General features: G+C 43.0%; 3 protein-coding genes across 6 annotated transcripts; 1 reads left to right on the top strand and 2 right to left on the bottom strand.

Annotated features, from left to right (window-relative positions):
* On the top strand, nucleotides 1-3,639 carry LOC133930376 (rho GDP-dissociation inhibitor 1-like). Of its 4 annotated transcripts, none has more exons than XM_062377015.1 (6): nucleotides 1-101; nucleotides 358-424; nucleotides 1,435-1,652; nucleotides 2,424-2,548; nucleotides 2,657-2,810; nucleotides 3,421-3,639. In XM_062377015.1, exons 2-5 carry the CDS (start codon nucleotides 378-380, stop codon nucleotides 2,732-2,734), a joined length of 468 nt encoding a protein of 155 aa, XP_062232999.1. In that variant the 5' UTR covers nucleotides 1-101; nucleotides 358-377; the 3' UTR covers nucleotides 2,735-2,810; nucleotides 3,421-3,639. The 4 variants fall into 4 exon arrangements, with proteins under 4 accessions (XP_062232999.1, XP_062232995.1, XP_062232996.1 ...); XM_062377011.1 differs by having other exon boundaries at nucleotides 2,403-2,548; XM_062377012.1 differs by lacking the exon at nucleotides 3,421-3,639 and adding an exon at nucleotides 3,162-3,344 and having other exon boundaries at nucleotides 2,403-2,548.
* A 2,728-nt stretch (nucleotides 3,640-6,367) lies between these two features.
* Nucleotides 6,368-9,492, bottom strand: LOC133930375 (BTB/POZ domain-containing protein At2g04740). Its single transcript, XM_062377010.1, has 5 exons — nucleotides 8,887-9,492; nucleotides 7,469-8,219; nucleotides 7,344-7,380; nucleotides 6,925-7,058; nucleotides 6,368-6,840 (listed from the first exon to the last, which is right to left on the bottom strand). Exons 1-5 carry the CDS (start codon nucleotides 9,380-9,382, stop codon nucleotides 6,513-6,515), a joined length of 1,746 nt encoding a protein of 581 aa, XP_062232994.1. The 5' UTR covers nucleotides 9,383-9,492; the 3' UTR covers nucleotides 6,368-6,512.
* Nucleotides 9,493-10,410: 918 nt separating this feature from the next.
* LOC133931259 (glycine-rich cell wall structural protein-like) lies at nucleotides 10,411-11,207 on the bottom strand. The gene is made up of 2 exons (XM_062378108.1): nucleotides 11,052-11,207; nucleotides 10,411-10,947 (listed from the first exon to the last, which is right to left on the bottom strand). The coding sequence occupies exons 1-2, from the start codon at nucleotides 11,158-11,160 to the stop codon at nucleotides 10,649-10,651; spliced, it is 408 nt and encodes a 135-aa protein (XP_062234092.1). The 5' UTR covers nucleotides 11,161-11,207; the 3' UTR covers nucleotides 10,411-10,648.
* Between the last annotated feature and the right edge of the window lie 10,018 nt (nucleotides 11,208-21,225).

Here is a 21,225-nt window from a genome sequence, read left to right as displayed (position 1 = left end):
ACAACGACGATGAGGATGATGAGAAGGAGGACGGGAAGGCGGCCGAGGCCATCGAACTCGGGCCCAGGGTCAGCATGAAGGACCAGCTGGGGAAGGACAAGGTGACCTCGCTCCTTTCTTGCTTCTCCTGTTCTTGATTTGTTTCGTTCTTCCAGGTTACTGTTTAACTATGCAGTAGTATAATTTAGTTAGTTTCACGTAAATATTAGTTCTTTCTCCCGTTCAGTTTCAGGTTACTGCTTAATTATGCAGCACTAGTTAGTGAATACTCTGCTTAATTAGTTCCCGAACAAAAATACTCTGCTTAGTTGCGTCGTCAATTTCTCACAATCTCCTTGGCGTTGTCTTGTTGATTAGGATGCTGAGAGCCTGAGGAGATGGAAGGAGCAGCTCCTGGGCAGCGTCGATTTGAACTCCATTGGAGGTAAACCGAAAGCTGCGCACACTTCTGGCATTGCTTTTCGATCCTTTTTCATGTCTGTTCTTTTGTCTGTTCCTTCAATTTGGATGGAGTACGTGCTTGTTGCTGATGCATGACCGATAGTGCATAGGACGCGGACGCAAACGCACACGCACTCAAGAGTTTGAATCGCATGCGATCACATACCTGATCTTTCCGTGGTCTGGTGAACTGCTTGCTTGATGCTTCCCTCATTTCTTCGTTTCTCGTTACGACCCTTTTCTTGGGCTCCCGTCGTCGGTGCGGTTGGTGCGTGAGAACACGCTCCCTCAATTTGCTTCGCAAAGAAACTGAAGAGCGAGCACATTCTGAAATCCTAGACGGATGGCTGCCATTATCGCGAGGATACACTGTCGAGGACTTGTTCGGAACATGGCAATTTCGCGGCAGGAGTCCTATGAAACTCCAAACGATCGCTTAATCAGTCAGGAGGTTCTCGTCACCCGGACGGTGCGGAAAAGTGAAATGTGCGTTGCGTCGGGTAGCACGGAAAAGACCGTGGGGCGTGCCACGGCGGCGACCTTTTATGCCAATCATTTGCAACGAAACATTTCAGGCCAAGTTTGTAACTAAAAATGCCTTCCGTCGGCACTTTGCAGTGCCGTCTTCATTCTGATGCCTTGGTATGTTATACTGTACTAGTATATCTATATAGATTGGTGGTCAATGACAATGTTCAAGGCATCAGCGCTGTGAAGGGCAATGATACAATGTCTTCCAGCAGTGGCAGAGGAGAGGACGCACGCAGCATAATGATAAACTACCTTTCTCTCATCAGGGTTCAGTGCCTGTATCCATCCACAGAAACCATCCATGGTTTTCATCTCATCTAAGCTTTCTGCATTACTGAATTCTTCTTTATCTGATTTGTGCCCTTAATGAAATGAGTGCTGTCGCATCTTTACAAGGACATAGGATATATATAATTGAAACATATTGAGCTCACATTTTGTCACGCGCCAAACGGGATGCAGAGACGCTGAGCCAGACGTGAGGATCACGAGCCTCTCCATCCTGTCGCCCGCCTGGCCGGACATCGTCCTGCCGCTGCCTGCGGAGCCCAACGGCAAGGGGCCGTGGTTCACGCTCAAGGAAGGCAGCGCCTACAGGCTCAAGTGTATCTTCTCCGTCCGCGCCAACATCGTCTCCGGCCTCTGCTACACCAACACCGTCTGGAAGACAGGCATCAGAGGTACATGCCCTGTCTTGATCACAGTTTCTTCTTGGCATGGCTACATGGTTCCTTTCACCGTATCAGGTTTAGGCGAATAGTCCTGAATCCTGACCACTGACTTTTTTCTTTTTTTTTCTGATATTCGTGCTAGTTTTATACTTGCCTCTGCACGATGTGCTGGGGATCAAAGGAACTCAACTATCTCTGATTTCAAATTGCTACTTCTATTTAATTTTGGGAGGAAAGAAATATGAAGGGGAGAAACCAATGGAGTTACAAACTAGTGTAGCTTTTCATTCATTTCACAAAGGTTGTATTACAAAGAGATATACAAGCCCTTATATAGGCTCGTGAACCGTCCTAAACAAAACCGACTAAAAGCTAACACACAGCTAGCAGCTAGCCGAGTCAAGCATATACGAACTAGCACACTCTAAATCTTGTACTACTCGTGCTGCCCTACATGCTGGATAATTCTAGCTGAGCAAACTACTTTTACAGCTAGTAGTAAAAATCAAGTAGGCTCCTCTTTCTTTACCGCCATTGGCTGAAGTTCATCTCATTCTGCCGACTTGACCCACCGACGTAAGCTACAAGAAGCTACTGCCAAGTTCCACTGCCGACATGCATGCATGCAAAATCTATTTCTACTTTTACAGTCAAGAAAGCAAATTTATATCCAGCACGATGCTGGAGAGTGCCCTGCATCTGAGCCGAACTTGTTCTTCTCTCATGATTGCGATATGGTTTGATTTATTTGGATCAAAGGTCAATTGATCGTCTTTACAGTGGACAGCAGCAAGGAGATGCTTGGCACGTTCAGTCCTCAGACCGAGCCCTATACCTACCTGACGCCCGAGGAAACCACCCCATCCGGAATATTTGCTCGGGGATCGTACTCTGCAAGGACAAAAGTAAGCAAATCTGGAACATTGATACACGACCCAGCAATGTTCACTTCACCTGCATCTGCATAATATTGAGTTCAATGAACGATATGTTCTGTTTTCTAACTTCACCAGTTTCTCGACGATGACCGGAAGTGCTACGTGGAGATGAACTACACATTCGACATCCGCCGGGAGTGGCTGTGGAGCTGACGAGCAGCGTGCTTCGGAGTCCTGACTGATTCATCTGTTCAACACGGGCATGGACGCTTCTGCTCACTTTCTTCAGGTAGTTTCAGACTTTCTGAGTGTAGCACTGCAGCCTTATTCTTTTCGTTCCATTCATCAAGTCAGTACGCTAGTGTGAGGTGCATCTTGTTTCCCTGTGAACTTCGTATTGATTCAGAGAAATGTAGCTGGATTTCCTCGCAATGCATTCTAATTCCAATATACCAATGTGTAAAGTGATCGGTTGGGGTAATGAGTTGACAACATGCACAACGGTATCTGAGTCAATTCACAATAAGAGAAATTATCATAAGGAGGTTCATTAATAAATGTCATTATGTTATTACCCTTTCTTGTGAGTCACTTTAGGAAATCAGCACAGTCTCTCTCTTAATGTCCTTTCTTATGACAGAAGTGGCATTCGTCATCCTCAATTTCTTCAGTGTCAGAAGCAGAAGGAGTAGGTGCCTGGGGCGCCCTCTGCACTATCTTGTCGTGCTTGGCCACGAAATGCAACATCTTCTTAGACTTATAATACGCTTGTTTCTTTTTGTTCCTATGGCTGCTTACTTGATTAATAAAAATTTTATTTTTAGCCTTACCTCTCTTCCTCTTTGGCACACATCATGATCAAGTCACTTATGATCCATTTCTTCTTATGAGTATTGTAGTTGATCTTGAAGGGAGACAACTCAGGAGGGAGAAAAGTCATAATGAAGTGGACAAGAAAACTCTTAGAGATTTTCATATTCATACCCTTTAGCTTGGTAGCCATGTCTGTCATCACCATGTTGTGCTCTCTTATATTGTCGGACCCATTATACTTAGTGTTGAGAAGTTTCTAAATAAGTGTACTAATATAAACCTTAGAGGTGCCTTCGAATTGCTCATCCACAAACGCCAAATATGTCTTAGCTTTCTCTAAGTTAGAGATTGCTTCCCTTATATCAGCTGATATCGAGTTCTCATTATCATTAGTGGCATGTAGCTGGATCACTCCCACTTCTTAGAAAGTGCATCATAATTGTTCTTAAGTTCTTTATAATTCTTCGCGCCAACGACGGGAGCAGTGAGAGTGTCAACCCTGAGTGCACAGTCAAGATCTAAAATGCTAAGGACAACTATCATTTTAGCTTTCCAAACGGGAAAGTTGTTCCCCGTAAGTTGATCGATACCATCAATTGTGGTGGCAGGGGTGGAAGCTTTAAGAGCCGAGGAAAAGATTTGGCAAAATTAAAGAATCATCATTAAATAATATTTGTATGAAATTAATCTATATTGGTCTGATTAAAAACATGCAAAACTCAATTTTAATCCATATCACCGTAGGGCAGAAGACGAAAAAGAATTTAATAAATACATAAATGACACATAATTATAATCAACATTGGTTACAAAGTAATTATTGACCTTCATAAAAATAATCGTAAAATTTAGCATATGATTACAAACAACGTTGGTTAGTATGCAACCACGGCCAAAAAGACATCAAAATTCTCTAAATAAATTTTCCCGAGGTTCCAATTTATCCAGAGAAATTTTCATAAATTTTAGAGCATAAAATTTCATAATTTTGGGCCACATTGTTCAACTAAACCAGTTCATAAAAGAAAAGCATTAAGTTCACTAGAAAAATCACTTTAGAGAAATAATCATGAATTTTGTACATTAAACATTATTCATTTGGGGGCACAAACCGATGCACAAAAGGTTAGAGATTAAAAAACCAATGGATAACCTAATAAAATGAAAATGACCCATAATCCTCAGGGAAAATCGACCCACCCGACATCGATCTCTTTCAGCCCATAAGCATGCCCGCGTGGCAGTTCAGCCTGTTGGCACCACGCCGGCCTGCGACCATCGAGGTAGATACGATGAGTGCCTGGACGTTGGATGCGGCCCGGCCATCTCTCATGCGCGCTAGGTTGATTTGCCAGCCAGCCCTTCTAATCTAGCCCATAACTGATGTTGAACACGACGAGTTCCTGGCTGTTGATCTCGATCGACAGTTCATCGCCGTTCTCTCTGGGACAAAACCACCACTCGCTCTGGAACCTTAACCCTCACTCCTTCGTCTCTCTCCAAAAAAAACCGTGGCCACAACGAGAGCGAGAGAGCGAGAGAGGTAGCCGCCATGAGAGGGGAGAGGTCGCCAGAGCTAGATTTGGCGAGAGAGAAGAGTAGCAAGGCAGGGTGCCGCCATGGGTCGGCTCAACAGCATGCACGTGCGATAACAGTTGTGCGAGGCTCCATCAAGCCGGTCTGTGGAGGTCTCATGAAGGCGACGTGTGCACGCGGTGTAAAGGCGACATTCTCTGGCAGATCAACGATGCACGCAAGAAGACGGTGATGGCATGAGGAGGGTCTAACCGGAAGATTCATGCACGCGTGACTGAAGAAGAGGAGTGGGGGTCCCGCCGAAGAAGAACATGAGGCTCTGACGGGCGTAATGGCGATGAGGAGCACAAAAACCCGTAAGTCTTTCTCCCACTCGCTTGCTTATTCTAGGGTTCTAAATGGGAATTTTGCTTTTGGCTTTCGGATTGGGGAATAGGGACTTTCTTTAGAGTTTACATTAGGGTTTCTCTGATTTCCCCCGATTCCCCTCCTTCTAAGTGCTTTCCCAAGCTAACTACGCCCAAACCGATCCTATTTGGTCCACACAAACACACATACATGCATAAGTATCATCTATCCAAGCCTAATTCTCATAAACATGTACATAAACACAAGATATAAGCCTAATTCATGAATACATAAGCATAAGAGCCGCCTAATTGAATTGACCAAAGATCAATTAGTGCTAAACCATATTGATCCTAAACTAATTCACCTTGATCTCATACCAACAATGCTAACTAATGACCAATTAAGGCTCAAAATATTATAAATTGTCACCAATTGTTCCGACCCAAGCTGAATTGATCTAATTCATGAACATGTATACATGAATTCATCTTGATTTGATTAATCCGAGCCATAAACACACATGCATGTCATCAACCATCAATATTAAGCATAAACCGAAAAGAAATTGGGCTTAATGGCATCTAATTCGAGCCTTAATTGATTATGAAAATAGCTAATTCATCTAAACCGACACTAATTAGGCCCTAAAATCAAACACACATTAGATGCAGAACCATGAAGACTGACCTAAGCCCACAAATGCCATGAAGAGGTTGATGATGGCTTAGTGCATGTGAAGATCATGATCGGCATCGGCGCTAAGTTGTGATGTGATCGTCGTAGGTGTAGCAGTGGCGACGATGATCTTCACCTAGTCTCAGTACCTTAAAGATTGGATTAGGGTTTTAGATATGAGGAGAGGCGGCTTAAACTTGCGTAAGTTGATTGTCATCCCGTCGGACCCCTTGTCTATTTATATTGTTTTACATGGGGTGATATTGTAACCAATGTGTTAGTTACACCCTCATCAGAGCCCTTACGCGAGGAACGGGCTTCCCTACTTCTCTCGGTTCTGTTAGGGTAATCATCATGTAACTGAGATCAAATCCAACATGTATGTACCCAGCTTTTAGATTATTAGGATCACGATGAAATTCTGTGCAACGAAGGGGACCCGTGGAAGTCTCTGCTACTCTTTGTTCTGTGTAGAGAATAGATATTAAGTTCTTGTCAACTTCTGTTTGATGTTTGTACAACAAAATCTAAACATGTAATTCACAAAAAACTCACTCAGTGGAGACTACCAAAACAGCGCTGCACAAGAAGGTACTTGTTCTAGCTCAAACTGGAATCAAGTGTCGTCTTCATCGGCTTCTTTCTCCGCAACAAGCATAAGCGCCTCCAACCGCTTGTCGAACAGAGCTGCACTCTCATCCCTCTCGTCTAGCTCAGAACCCTCTGCTATCAACCACTTCTCGCGCAAATCATCAAGAATGTTGCCTTGGTCAGTGTTGCCTGCAGTCCCAGGTGCACTGGGACGACTAGTACGCAATGAGTCGTCTCCGGATGGTGGTGGAAGTGTCAAAAGCAAGGCTCTGAACTCCCGTGTGTCTGCGAACATCTCGAAGTTGCAAGCGATGATATCCAAGCAATACTCCCTTATTTTCACAACACCATATCTGCATTCCAAAGCAAAATATTGAGATTCAGTAGCATACTAAATAATCTATTCGCAAACAAAAACAAGAATGGAGAGCACATACATATCTGACAACATTAACCAGTGGCACAATTCTTCAGGAGAAGCACATTCGAGATGTGGCAACAGCATATCAGCTACAACTCGCTTAAGGGGAAACAGCAAGTATCTAGATGCAACATCAAATAATTCTTCAGCCTGGAATAGTTGTACTTGAATTTAGTTTCATCAAAAAGGGAATATATTCAATATACATCAAGTATCTAGATGCAACATCAAATAGTTCTTCAGCCTGGAATAGTTGTACTTCAATTTAGTTTCATCAAAAAGGGGATCTATTCAATATACAACAAGCATCTAGATGCAACATCAAATAGTTCTTCAGCCTGGAATAGTTGTACATGAATTTAGTTTCATCAGAAAGGGAATCTATTCAATATTTATCACAAGAAGAGGTGACTAACTCATGTTTTGTACACTTACCTGATCAGGATCCAAATGCTCTAGCTTATCGGTATACCTAAAATCAACACAAAACCCAAATAAGCCCGAAAATGGCAATAGCAAGAACATAGTGGTCAAGGAAGTAAACTGCAGTGGGATCTTACATGTATTCAAGCATATTTTCAAATGCTTCCGCACTCAAGTCATGCTCCTCAAGAAGTGGAAGATTCTGAGCTGCTTGAAATCCACAGTTACCTTCAAGGAAATCAATAGCTCGAGATAGCCTGGCTCTAAAGTACTCCGATCTCGAGGCTAAAATGACCTGATGACAATGGAAAAGCTTATCACCTACTTTTATATAAAGATCGGCAAGATCATCATTCTTCAAGTTTCTACACTTCTCAATTGATTCCTCATTATAATAGTCTTCTTCTCTTGAGTTAGCTAGACAGTCTTGTAGAATACGCTGCAGCGCTGATGGAAGGCGATCTCCCTCCGGCAAGGACTGCGCTTGTACAATGAATCGTTTCTGTGAATTGTCCAAATCCAGTTCTCTCGCTGACTTGTACTCCGCATACTTCTGATGCACAACTTCTTTTTCCAGTATCTTTTGCAACTCCTCACAGTTGCAACTTTTGCACATCCGCGCCAGATTTTCCATGTCATCCACAGCTACCTCGAGTCTATCAGAATAGAAGAAATGGATGAGGCTGTACAAAGCGCCAAAAGACAACTTTTGGTTAGAAAATCTCACTTCCTTCCTGTCTTTCCAGTCTGTCTTGAATTTTATTTGAAAGAAAAGAGATCGAGCACAAAGAATGACCCGATGAGCTTCAATAGGTTTTCCATCCACGTAGAATGTAATGTCAGGAGGAAACAGACAAGCACTTGATGGATCATCCTTTGGCCCAAATCCTGCTTATTCAGAATATATGTTACCACAAAACTCCACAATGTACCTCCTGTCTACACTAAAGCTTGAAACAAGCCACAAAATAACAACTCAGAATTACAAAAAAAACATGGCAGAACTACTACCTTAATCATATCTTCTATCTAACTTTTGAACATTATGCTAGACCAAATAACCTAAGCAGACATATCACCTCACATTGGCATTTGAATATAGATAGATGAACTCGCATTGTTAGACTCTGAAACCCTTGATTATGCGCAGCGCAGCAGCCCCCAGATACGGATATGATATCGTGAGTAGCTCACTGAGTGTGCACAATATCAAGAACGATGTAGATGGATCTTGTAGAAGAACCCAAATAATGGAGTTCGCATCATGCATTTCAGTAGGTACGAATACAAGCTACAGAAATTCAGGTTTTTTCTACTCCCAATCATCCCATACTGACATTTGCATGTACACGAGATGAATGGCTAGCATTAGGAACATTAAGAAAATGAAGTATCCTTCCTATGATCAATTTATACGAGTAATAATACCCCAATTGATAATCCTATTTCAAGCATCCCAAAAATCACAATTGCACCAAAAAATCCGATCTTTCCACCTGCAATCAACATAGCTCAAGAACGAGCAATCAAAGAAATGCGAGCAAGCATCACTCACCGGCGGCCGCGGCGAGGTCAGCGGCTTCGGCGCCGGCGCTCCCCTGGAGCATCTCGAGGAAGGCGGCGCGGTTGGCGGTGCACGCGAGGAAGGTGGCCCGGAGCGCGGCGGGGAGCGGCGCGAGCGGCGGCGGCCTTGCCTCGAAGCTCTTGAGGAGCCAGCGGAGGCGCAGATTGAGGGCGGCGTAGTGGCACCGGTCGCCGTCAAAGGTGCGCTCGGCGCAGACAGCGCCAGCCTCCAGCAGCATCCGCGCGGCCTCGGCGTGGCCCGCGAGGCAGGCGTAGTAGAGCGCGACGGAGTCCCAGCGGTCTCGCGCGTTGACATTGGCGCCGGCCTCGAGGAGGATCGCAAGGCGGTCGCAGTCCCCGGCGCGCGCCGCCTCGAAGAGGTCGCCGCCGGGGACTTTCTTGAGGGGCACCGACGGCTGGAGGTCCTCCGGGTCGAGGTCAACGTCGATGTCGAGGCCACGGAGCTCAACGTCCGGGTCTGAGTCCATGTCTGTCGGGATTGGCAGCGTGGCGGCGGCCGGCGGTGAAGGGTAGCCGACGGAACGGGTACGCAAAAATATCTCTATGCGAACCGAAGGCCTGGAGCCGAAGGCGAAATTTCTTACAATTGGAAAAAATAAGTCCTTGAATGTCACTCAGGCCTTGTTTGCATGGGCCGATGTCGAATTTCGGCCCATCCTCGTTATGGGCTGGGGATTCAGTAAGCAAAAAGTAAAATTTTCCTTCCTCTAAAAAAGTAATTTTTTTCTGGAAGTCTATTTCTTTTCAGGTGTTAGGCTGCAACAAATTAGATGTAGGTAGATAAGTGAAAACACCCGAGTTGCAGACAATTTTTTGCAATTTTCTCTTACAGACGGAGACAAATACAGTGACAGGGGAAGGAAAAGATGAATGGTTGCTTCGTTCGGCGGTGGCAGCTGCTAAGACTGAAAGACGACTATGATCCAAAAGAAAGAAATTTGCAAGAGGACTGAAGGGTTTGATGAAATAAAATTAACTATTGTCATAAATTTGTAGAATTTTGGGAGTTTTTCTTATTTTTGCATAAATTAGTATGTTTTTTGCATAAGTCGGTATAGAACAGTCGCAGTATACTTCAACAAAAGAGAAACAAAAACCAGGTTCTACGAAAGATCTCTTTCCTTATAATGACATGTGTTCTTTCTCTACTCTTCAGCCCAGTCGTTAGATCAGAGGACATATGGTTAGATTAGTATCTCACATAAAATCTTTCATAAAAAGATCCTATAGAATTTGCTTTCTAGCAAAAGACTCGCCTAGTTATGATTCGAGAGTCTGAATGAACTATCAAACACACTGCATACCTTTTTATTTTTTCTATTAGTTGAACGTGTGAGCGCACACCTCAAACTAGATTTGAATCATCTTACAGTTTTCAGGTTGAATTTGAGTTACTCTCTTCTTTTCAATTAAACAAACTACATGGCTCCTGCCTTCTAGCCAACTAGTTAATTAACAACCATCGGAACAGATCAAAACAATTTTGACAACAATGAAGAGCAGAAAAATATAGTCTTCCCACTTTGTTTATTTAATTTCACGCAAAGAAAAAGAAAAGATACATTTGGCACAACATATAAAAGCCAATTATTCTTGACATACACATGGTGCTATCTTCTCTAATTTCTCAACCACGAGATAAATGCTTCACACTAACAAATAAGACAGTTTTAGGCTAAGACACACAACACATATCTTATTTTACACATATAACTGTTATGTAATTTTATGATTTAGTGCCATCCTTCATAGTATCCACCACCGCCGTATCCTCTGTATCCACCACCGCCACCATATCCGTTTCCGTTAACGTATCCACCACCATGGCCAGGGTAATGACCATATCCGCCACCATACCAGCCATGTCCTGGTACGTAGCCACCATAGCCACCACCGTATCCACCCCAATACCCGCCACCACCATATCCCCCTCCATATCCACCACCACCGTAGTATCCATGCCCATGTCCCCACTTCTCGTCACTGAGTTCAGCCCCACCGGCAGGTTTCACATTCTTCTTCCCGTCGGATTCTGCATGCAAGCTAAGCTTTGAGTCACCAATTCACACCACACCGACGTATATAGGCCTACTTGTCAAACAAATCTGAAACAACGAGTCAGAGAGATGTGCATACCATTTGGTTCAGTGAGCTGATCTCTAGCAGCAGCAGCAGAGACATCGTTGGAGATGAGCAGGAGAGAGGTCAGGACGACACCAAGCAAAAGTGACGACCTAAAAGCCATGCTTGTTTATGGAATTTCTTGAGCTAGATGGGTTTGAGGCAGCACTGCATCTTGTGCTGTATTTATAGCAGCTGCGGGAAAATAGGCATGCACGCACGCGTATACACTATCACTGCGCTGATACACTTTTGGTCGTTGGATGTCAGGATTGTAGCAGATCGAGCTTGTTAGGTTTCCTTGTCGCCGTTATTAGCCGTGTGGGATGCCGGTATGGACCTTCAACCGTGTGGATTTCTGTGGGACTGGGAGTTGGGAGTGCATGATAAAAGCTAATTAAGATCAACTAACAAAGTTGAGTGTTGTTGTGCATGCTTGTCAGATTTTTTTTATAGGTGTTTCATGGCCCGTTTGTTATTAGCCCGTTTATTTTAATTTGAAATTCTGAAAAATATTTTACAGATTGTAGATTTTAAAATACTAAATTGTAAAAAACTGATGATTGTTTGACATCTTGGATTATATGGTGAGTTAAATGTTTGTTTTGGTTGTGTAATATCCGTAGTACTTTTATTTTTTTAAGTACATATTTATATCTATTTAACCTTTTATTTCATTGTTTTTCATAATTAATTCTAATTATATAATAATTAAGCTGTGCGGTGTGTCTGTATTAGTAACTACAATATGTTTTCCTTGTGGAAAGTAGATGACCCGGCTCCCAACCACAGGTAGAAAGTAGAGTTCATGTGAAGCTACTATTTATACTTGACTACAGACAAGAGGAGGTTCAGTGAATATCAATAATGCTATAACATGTGAGCAATGACTGGAACATTCCCGCGAGACCTCTGGCATCTTGGATGCGGAGAGCTTCATCTCCCAGCACCGACACAACCCACGCCAAGAACACCAAGCTCGATCCGTTGCAGCTCGAAGGACTGACTACGGGAGCCGCTCCTCTTCAGCACATCACCATGCTCCAACAGCAATGCCTGCCTGCTTCCCCTGCGCCCAGAATATCTCTTCCTCTGTTGCTGCAGCCGCCTCCTCCAGCTAGCGTTCCCCTTCCCACGAAGCAGCAGCCAGCTCCGCTTGAAGAAACCCCTACCCGAACCCCGGACCATCGCGGCAAAGATGCGCCATCGCCGACCTCATCCTGCCCGAATCCTGAGCTAAGCACTCTCGCCAAGCACCACTTCAAAGTTCCAACCTTTCCCCCAAGAACCAACGAAAAGTGCCGAAATGTGCATGGCTTGATCCAAGAAGCTGTGTTTTTGGCAGTCGACCGAGCAAACACGCGGAGAAACCGAGGCAGGCGGCTGGCCCCGAGCTCATCATATCAAGAAGCAGCTTGCCGTAGCAGCCCCTCGAGCTTAGCGCTAGCACTCACGCCACCGAGACCGCCGTAGGGACACACCGGAACCGTCCACAAATCGACATTGCACAGCCGACCCAAACCAAGCACGCGCCCAGAACTTCCCACTCCAGGCAGCGCCACGACGGCAACGTGAGCCTTAGGGTTTAGGGTTTAGGGTTTCGAGAACCCGCCCGCCGAGCTCAGGGAACCTCCCACTCTAAGCCGCCCCAAACCAAGCACAAGCTCAGAACCTCCCACTCCAGGCAGCCACGACGGCAATGCGAGCCCCACAAGGTCGAGAACCCGCCCGCTGAGCTCAGGGAACCGCTGACCGCGGCACCGGGGGATGGTCATGTCCAGCTCCGCACCGAGCGGCCTCCCATTCGCCAATGGTGGCCGAATCGGGCGACGCGACCACTAGGCGGGAGCTGAGAGCGGGGCGGAGGAAGCGGCAGGAGGCGCCTGGTGGGGGCGGCGGGGAGGTGGCTGCGGCGGCGACCGGCGTGTGGAGGGGCGCCAGCGGCGGAGAAGGGGCAGCGGGGAGGGGAGCCGCGTCGGATATGGATAAAAAATGGATAGCATATAATATGTCAAAATATGAATATGGTTATCCGTATCGTTTCTAAAACAGGTAATAAAGAAATGTTTATTTAGATTTCTGTTTTTGACTTTTTTTAAAAACTGTGATTTTAGTTGTTTTAAAAACTATTTTTAATTTTAGCTGTTGGATTTTACAATAACTTTTTTAACTTTTTAACATATTACTTAAAAAAGCTACTCTCAGCTAATTTTTTAGCTTCTAGTTTATTTTCTCAGAAGTAAACTTCTGATTTCTCCAGAAACTATTTTTTAGTAAACTCGTTTGTTTGGGTTTCTGGCTTCAGGGCTTTTGACAAAAGCAAAAGTTAGAAGCAGTCTGAAATAAACAGACCCTAAAATAGATGTATCTGAATTGCTTTAAATTCAGATGTGAAAATGGATAATATCTGTATCCATCAACCATGAAACCAAATTTTACTAATATTTTAGAAATTTCAGAGGTGAATAAATTTTATATATTCAGACCCAATCAAAGTGGAACAAATTCACTCAAATTTGAATAAATTTCAGTCAAATTTGACCAAAAAATTAAATTTCCGACATAAATTTCAAATGAAATTTCTAAAATTTCATAATTCCAAATGTAAATGAACTTTTTGCGCACCAAAATAAAAATTCTTGTCGTTAAACGTGTAGGATATTTGTATACAATCTGATCGATTAGATATTCGAATGCGGATTCAGATTTGAATTATCCGATTTGTATTTGCATTCGAGGATATTCATATTTGTATTTGTATTCGTATTAAAATATGGATAATAATATGAAAAGTAGACTATTCGATTCGTATTTGAACTGTTTTCATCCCTTATGTTGGGGTATAGAGACACCTGGGAGGAGTGACGGCTGGGAGGAGAATGAATAGAATAGAAGGATAGGGAGGAAAAAAAAAGAATGATTCAAGGATAGTAATGCTATTGGTAGTCTAATTATCTTAGATTTGTGTCGTCACTTTTATTTTCTTATGGTTGGTAGGAGACAGTTTGTGGATTGTAAGTAGAAACGGAGACTATTTTTTAAAAATCATATTGTACAATCTACTCATTTATTTTTATTGAAATTTTTTTAAAAAAAATTTCAAAATCCCAAGCTAAAATAAATATGCCCTCGGTAGTCAGTAATACTAATTTATCGTGCAGCGTACTGTTTCAAAGAGCTTCGCTATTCTTAAGTAGTCGAGAATCCAAAATATCCAATATTCCCCAGATTGTTATATACTGCGTTGCCATCATACACATGCAATAAAAAAACAATCAGAAGATTCTAGAGAGAGATATTTTTTCATGCATCAAATGTTTCCTGATATATATTAGAAGAGTTTTATAAGCAAGTGGTGCACTAGGTTATAAATATGCAACTGGCCAGCAATGATTTTGATAACTATGGCATGGCTATGTTGCTATTCTCTAGTGTTGTAGTGTTTCATAACTTCCCCTTTGGGATATAGGAAAAATTTATGTTCTTGCAGCAGTTGAATCTTTTTCCCATTAAATTCCTATGAAATTATTTGAATATCCTCTTCTACGAGTAAATGTACATCTTTTTCCTATTCTAATGTGAAGCTTCTATGTTTTCAAAGTCTTTTTTCTCTTCTATCATGCTCAAGTTCAAACTGAAAGGGAAGAATACAGATAAATATGTTGCACCTCAAAAATGAGTATGCTGACTTTATGCATGTCACTGCAATTGCTATGGGTCTCATGGCCGTCTCAGACAATTGTTGGGCCCTTTGCTAATTTTTGTAAATGTGACCTTCAAACCAATTAAAAAAGACTTAATTTAACACTAATTAAAGTACACATTTTTCTTTATAGTATTAAGGACATTAGACTAAAAAAACATGTCTTCAGTGACCACGGAACAAAGAAGATGAAACACCTCGACTAATGCGGCAAATATAGCCATCAAAATTCTTTTTGAGACAGAAAAGTCATGCTTTGACAACAAGGCCACACAACTCAGAGCCAAATTCATCAATTGATACACGAGATAAGAGGAGCCACAAGATTGCGTGAAAAATAAATATACTCTTAAGCTCAAAAGAAGTGCAAAATAAATAGATGAGTGTGGAAGTAACTGATTCATTATTTTGAGAAATCTCACATTTGTTGCGAGGGGGAAAATGCTCAGCTTAGAGGGAGGTCTGGATTAAAAAATAGAATTATGAGGACCACTCAATACTTAACCAAATTGCAAGTGACTAACTCTTGTTTGTCAAAGCTAATTTCTAGCAGCAGTAATCAACATACACGTCAAATCTAGGCTCTAGCTAATTTTTTATGGGCTGTGTGGGGCTGCTTAGCTCGCACATGGCTATTGATGACCTGATGGGCCTATGTTTTGGATGACTTAGTTCGGTGCCTAGGCAACCGGCCGGGTAGGGAGGCCGAGTTTTTTTTTTATTAAAAATTTAAATAAATAGATTCTTAGTGGAAAAAATTACAAAACTAGTCATCTGCAGCCCTGCAGCCCTGCAGCCCCCTGAGAGGGCGATTAGGCTAACTGCCCTCTCAGGGGGCGGGTAGGGCTTGGGAGGGCGGTTAGCAACCTAGCCGCTCTCTGAGGGGGTGCTAATGGTAATTTTTTTTCTCAAAAATTACAATTTTTTTTGTATTTTATCATATATTAAAATAGATCATTAAGAAAATTTGGAATTAAAAATATTGAAGAGGAGTGAAAACGGTATACTGAGGAAGCGAGAATTTGGAGTAGGTTATGTAATAGTTGGAGAATAAAAAATCAGTAATTAGCACTCGCAGCATATTACGTGGGTATGCGGTGCGAACAACGACAAACATAGTATTAAACATAGGGTGAAAACATTACATAAGACTGTAACCATGACGACACAGCGAAAAAACGAAGGTGGCATGTACAATTCGCACTAAGACCTACTTATTAGTGCGTCGCTCCTAATCATAACATGCCTTAGGGAGTGGAAGTATGTCGGGTTACATTAGATACTCTCTACTGAGTACATCTAGGATATTTTTCCTTTCGGATGGCATCGGGACCTACCGCCTTAGCACAGTGGGCTCTCTCCCGTTTCCTTACTCTCTCAGCCTTCCGAGGTTGAGCCACGGTATTGTCGTGCGCTGCCTTCCTCATGCGCTCTTCTTCCTCCTGCTTTAGGCGAAGTTTCTCTTGCTGTTGCTCGTACTTCCGACGTGCGTACGCTTCCCTTCTCCACCTCATGTTCATGTCGACCCACTGCTTCTGTTCCTCATTTTGCTCATTGTCAAGCCATTGAATAAAATCACAGAGCGGTGGAGGGGACTGAACAAATAAAACAAGATGAACGGTTTAGTAAAACAGGGTGCGAAATCGACAGAGATATGGCTGATATCTGTTGTTATACCGGTGGATACTCATATGTTCCATGTTGAGGCTTGTCATATTCGTAGTTGGCACACATGAAGAAACGCAGCCCATAGGTGTATGAGATGTCCTGCGACTCGCGAAGCCTGCAAAGGTCACCACAGAAGCACATCGGTGGTTCGATACCTTGAGGGATGAAAATCCCCCAATGTTTCTTTGGTGGGCTTGGTGGAGCTGAGGAATACATTGCACTTGAGAGATATGAGAAATGAGTGATGCATCAACGTATGGAGGTTCGGCTATTTATGGTTGGGGGAGGCAGGAGCATTGGATTCACTCTTGAAGAAAGGAGTGAGTGCAAGGGCTTAGATGGTGGCAGGAGCATTGGATTCTATCTTGAAGAATGAGAAAGTTGTGTCATTGATGATGGGCAGAGATTCTATGTTTATTGGTACCTATGTTGTCATTTATTGTGTGGTAAAAGCTGTCCGGTGTTGTCACTTCTTGTCTAAAGCCTGCTTAAGGAGGCATGTGTTGTCATGTCATGGTTAAAGTTCAGTAGTATAGTCACTTCGTGATTAAAGTTACACTCCTGATAGAGTAAGCGAGGTGTCACTTGTTGCATAAGTAGCTTTGTAAGATATACATTGGTGAGGATGATACACTGTAGCGTGAGGTCATGTCGGATTAAGAAATGCAACTAGGATGCCATTGTTTTGGAATAAGAAATGCAGTTACGACATGCTAAGTGGACCATAAAGAGTACACGTGTCTGAATACGTAGGAGTACATCGCGAATCGAATATGCATATGTAAGTTACAAAAACAAATCTAAAATTCTACTGCTGTCTCCCCCGCTATCGCCGGCCATGCCCCCCATCATGGTCCTGATGCCCCTGGTTGACCCTCACGTGGCCCCTGGAGTAGGTGAGGGGGTCGGGTGGACCAACCTGTCTGGTAGGCCTAGTAGGGAGCACTGGTGTCGAGGCCTCGTCCTGCGTGGGCTGTGTCCGAAGGGGAGCACTGGGTATCTGGGACAGCTGGAGGACGTTGTAATCAGGTGTGCCCCCGAAGAAGTCACGAACGAGGTCGTACGCGGGGTTCGGGCCAGCCTCATCCTCCTGACTAGGGTACGAGGACTGTGAAGGCTCTCCTGGCGTTCATGTGTACAGGTTGGAGGGGCCTACGAACAAATAATTATGTTAGATATGAACAATGTGGAAATGAAAGTAGTAGTAAAAAATGTACAATTGTACCTGCGTGGTATGCCGGTGCAACAGAAGATGGCCAGGCAGGCGTGCCATAGTATGGCTCGAACGGTGCTGGTGCGGTAGGGTGTGGGGCCGCTGAAGACGGACCGGCCTCATCACTGAAGTAACATGTGCACAATATTAGCTTAATTTGCTGAATATATTAAAAACGGGGATGAAGGTGGCGCCCAATACCTGAGGGTAGACGCACAGGGCTCGGTCTACGAGGTTGTGTCGAGGCTTGTGTAGGTGCACCTAATGAAAGTTTAATAATCAATGCACTAGTAAGAAACAAATATATTTGAATGTCGTGCGAATTAAAAATTCGTACCTATTTGCTCCGAGCCTGCATGACGTGGTAAAAGGAGTCGTGTGGGTGCCGACACTGATGAATGGCGGTGTACATCTGACTGCCGAGACAACTCGGTGTGGACCCCACTAGACCTAAGAGGCACTCCAGCTACATCTGTGGTGGATCGGTAGAAGGTAAGCTTCAAGGCGTGCGCGGTCTTGTCGAAAACCCGCTTGATGAAGCCTGCAATATCCGACACACTGAGGTGCTGGCCTTGCCGGAGGCGGTCCATGGCACCAACTGCATCCCTATGGACATCGTAAATGATATCGGCATGCGGATACGAACAAGAAAAAAATAATTAAGCTCACAAAAGTATCCATGACTAGCACGGCTGAGGACAGCTTTCAGCTTCAGCTCATGTTGCTGCGGATCCAGTTAGAAAAACCGCATGAGCCATTTGCACACACCCACAATGGTCCTCTCATTAGCTTTACTAAGACCCTTCATGACATGACGAAATTCAGACAGATTTACACCGTTAGGACCGTACCTAATTTCACCCTCACCATAATATATCCGAAAAATTAATTTATCTGCCATCCCTGAAAACACTCGCAAACATAACCAATGTTAAGACCGACAAACTATATTTCTTATTATCGGAGAAAATAATTTACCGACACCAATTCATACATAAGAATAGGTTTTCAACAATAGTCCTACCCAAACTTACCTACAAATATTACTCTATACAATCTACATTTACTAGCTATTCTACCGTGTGGAAATTAAACGCTACCATTTTCTAAACGCTACATCCTAGGTTCGCCTATTATCATACAGTGCTAGCTCCTAGGTCGCACAATACAACCTTACAATTATTATTCTATAAAATCTACATTTCCAAAACTAGCATAGTAAAAATAATATTCTATATTTCACTACTATCATACCATGTTCTAAGTAAATTTGACAATTTTCTACTAAAAATAGTATTTTTTAAACCCTAGGTCATACATGTCTAAAACCTATGTCATACATGTCTAAAACCTACTACTGCACTAATTAACAACAATAAAAAGAAAAAAAAGGACTTACCGAAAAGTGATCTTCAAATCCGTGGATCAAATGCAGCAGGGCTTCGCTGGGCTCTCTTCCTCCCCCCCTCATCTCCTCTCTTCTCCTCCCTCTTCACAATTTTTTTCTTTTTTCTGAATAAAATATGATTTTGGGCTATTTTTAGCCCCTTTTATAGAGGATGGCGGAGGGGTGGAGGCCGTTTGGTGCGGGCGGGCATGCCCCCTAACCGCCCCCTGAGAGGGTAGCAAGGAGTCGTACCCGCCCCCTCAGGGGGTGGTAAGGACTGGGTACAGGCGGGCACCCCCTTGCCGCCCTCCAAGGGGGCGGTTAGCAGGCCTAACCGCCCTCTCAGAGGGCTGCAGCCCTCTTAGGGGGCTGCAGACGCCTAGTTTTGTAATTTTTTCTATGAGGAATCTATTTATTTAAATTTTTAATTCAAAAAATATAAAAATAAAAAACTCTAGGGAGGCCAAGGTGCCTTTAGATAAATATGGACAATATAATGTACTTTATCTTTATGCACAACTAAGGAGAAAGGTTCTAAATGAAGAGAAGCACAGGTCAGTTGCTATGTTGGCTCTTATGTTATCAAAACGGTTCACTCCATCCATATTCATCTTGATCCGTATATTCTTTATTTCATTTCCGAAGTTTGGAAAGGCTACGTCTATGTTCCTCCACTAAATGCATTAAAGTGTCTTAGCTTTCTATCCTAATTACGCTTATCCGAATACCAACACCATTATTTGGCCTCCTTTGGGTTAGCAAACAGATGCTCAAAACAAGGTATTATTGGCATATACCACATCACCTTAGCAGGAATTTCTTTTTCAACTCAATTTCCTCACTGCCATCAGATTCTTTCTTAGGCTTGTATTGGGGTGCTTCGCACACAAGACATTCAGTAAAGTCAGCATACTTTTTACGATAAAGAAAACAACCACTTGGATCTTATGGAGCAAAGGATCTTCTTCGTTTGGTATGTGGTTTTGGGCAACACATGTCCCTTTGAAAGTAAGTCTCCTAAGAGACATAACATATCCATAAAACTCTTGTCGGACCAACAGTTGCTTGCCTTCAATCTCAGTAGTTCAATCAAAGTATACAAGCAGTTGTATCCTCCTGGCAGTCCAGGAACAAAGGTGTCTTCAAGTCATTCTTCATGTAATTGAATTTACCAAACTCTATCAAAGTTTCATAGTTAATTCACTCCTCCATGGTGAAGTATTTTGTCCATATTGCCAAAAATCATATAATCAGGATCATCCTCATCCTCATGAGAAGGATAATCGCCGTTGTCGAGCCCATAGTCCTCTACATCATGGTCAGCCTATGCGACTTCCTCTTTACCATGCTCGGTCCAACATATATAACTTATGTGAAGCCCTTTTGAATCAAGTGTTCTTGTACCGGTGATGACACCTTCCACAACATTTTGTTGTCAATATCAATGCATGGACAACACATAAATTTCTTTGGAGTAAATTTCTCAAAACTACAGATACTTTGACAAAATTATCACAAAACTATAGACTTAAGTAATAGTTTAATAAAGCTACATATTTAATGCCAATTTTATCGCAAAACTTCAGATACTTTGACAAAATTATCGCAAAACCACATATTTAAGCAATACTTTCACAAAACTATAGATTTAGTGCCGATTTTATGGCAGTAAGCTTTTCGGCTTAAGGTATCTGCCACAACATTAGCCTTGCCTAGGTAATAATCAATTTTCAAGTCATAATTCTTAATTAGTTCCAACCTTCTCCTTTGCCTTAAGTTCAAGTCTAGTTGAGTGAAGAAGTATTTCAAGCTCTTATGATATATATAAATCTCACACTTGTTTCTAATCTAGTGGTGCCTCCAAATCTTGTGGGCATGAACTGTTGCTGCTGGCTCCATGTCATGGGTCAGGTAGTTCTGCTCATGGGGTTTAAGCTACCAAGAGGCATATACTACTACCTTGTCATCTTGCATTAGGACACATCCCAGGCCGTGTCTTGATACATCACAATAAACTACAAAGTCTTGGTGGATGTTGGGTAAGACTAGCACTAGGGTGGTTGTCAGTTTATCCTTTACCTGAAAACTCTTTTCACATGATTGTGTCCATTCAAACTTCTTTCCTTTCTGAGTAGCTCGATCATAGGTCTAGCTATCTTGGAGAACCCTTCAACGAATCTACGGTAATACCATGCTAAACCAAGAAAGCTTCTGATCT

Source organism: Phragmites australis, chromosome 10 (genome assembly GCF_958298935.1).
Source record: "Phragmites australis chromosome 10, lpPhrAust1.1, whole genome shotgun sequence".
Classification (NCBI taxonomy): domain Eukaryota; kingdom Viridiplantae; phylum Streptophyta; class Magnoliopsida; order Poales; family Poaceae; genus Phragmites; species Phragmites australis.
Note: the sequence above shows the minus strand (reverse complement) of the source record. Positions and strands in the feature narration are given on the sequence as shown.

Bases quoted from the DNA above. Each gene is read 5' to 3' on its own strand.
- LOC133930376 (XM_062377011.1), top strand. From the start codon at position 378: ATGGAAGGAGCAGCTCCTGGGCAGCGTCGATTTGAACTCCATTGGAG. The intron at 425-1,434 runs GTAAACCGAAAG...AACGGGATGCAG, and splicing joins CGATTTGAACTCCATTGGAG to AGACGCTGAGCCAGACGTGA. The intron at 2,549-2,656 runs GTAAGCAAATCT...TAACTTCACCAG, and splicing joins CGTACTCTGCAAGGACAAAA to TTTCTCGACGATGACCGGAA.
- LOC133930375 (XM_062377010.1), bottom strand. From the start codon at position 9,382: ATGGACTCAGACCCGGACGTTGAGCTCCGTGGCCTCGACATCGACGTT. The intron at 8,220-8,886 runs GTGAGTGATGCT...CTGAATAAGCAG, and splicing joins TGACCTCGCCGCGGCCGCCG to GATTTGGGCCAAAGGATGAT. The intron at 7,059-7,343 runs GTAAGTGTACAA...CAACTATTCCAG, and splicing joins AGCATTTGGATCCTGATCAG to GCTGAAGAATTATTTGATGT.
- LOC133931259 (XM_062378108.1), bottom strand. From the start codon at position 11,160: ATGGCTTTTAGGTCGTCACTTTTGCTTGGTGTCGTCCTGACCTCTCTC. The intron at 10,948-11,051 runs GTATGCACATCT...GCTTGCATGCAG, and splicing joins TCAGCTCACTGAACCAAATG to AATCCGACGGGAAGAAGAAT.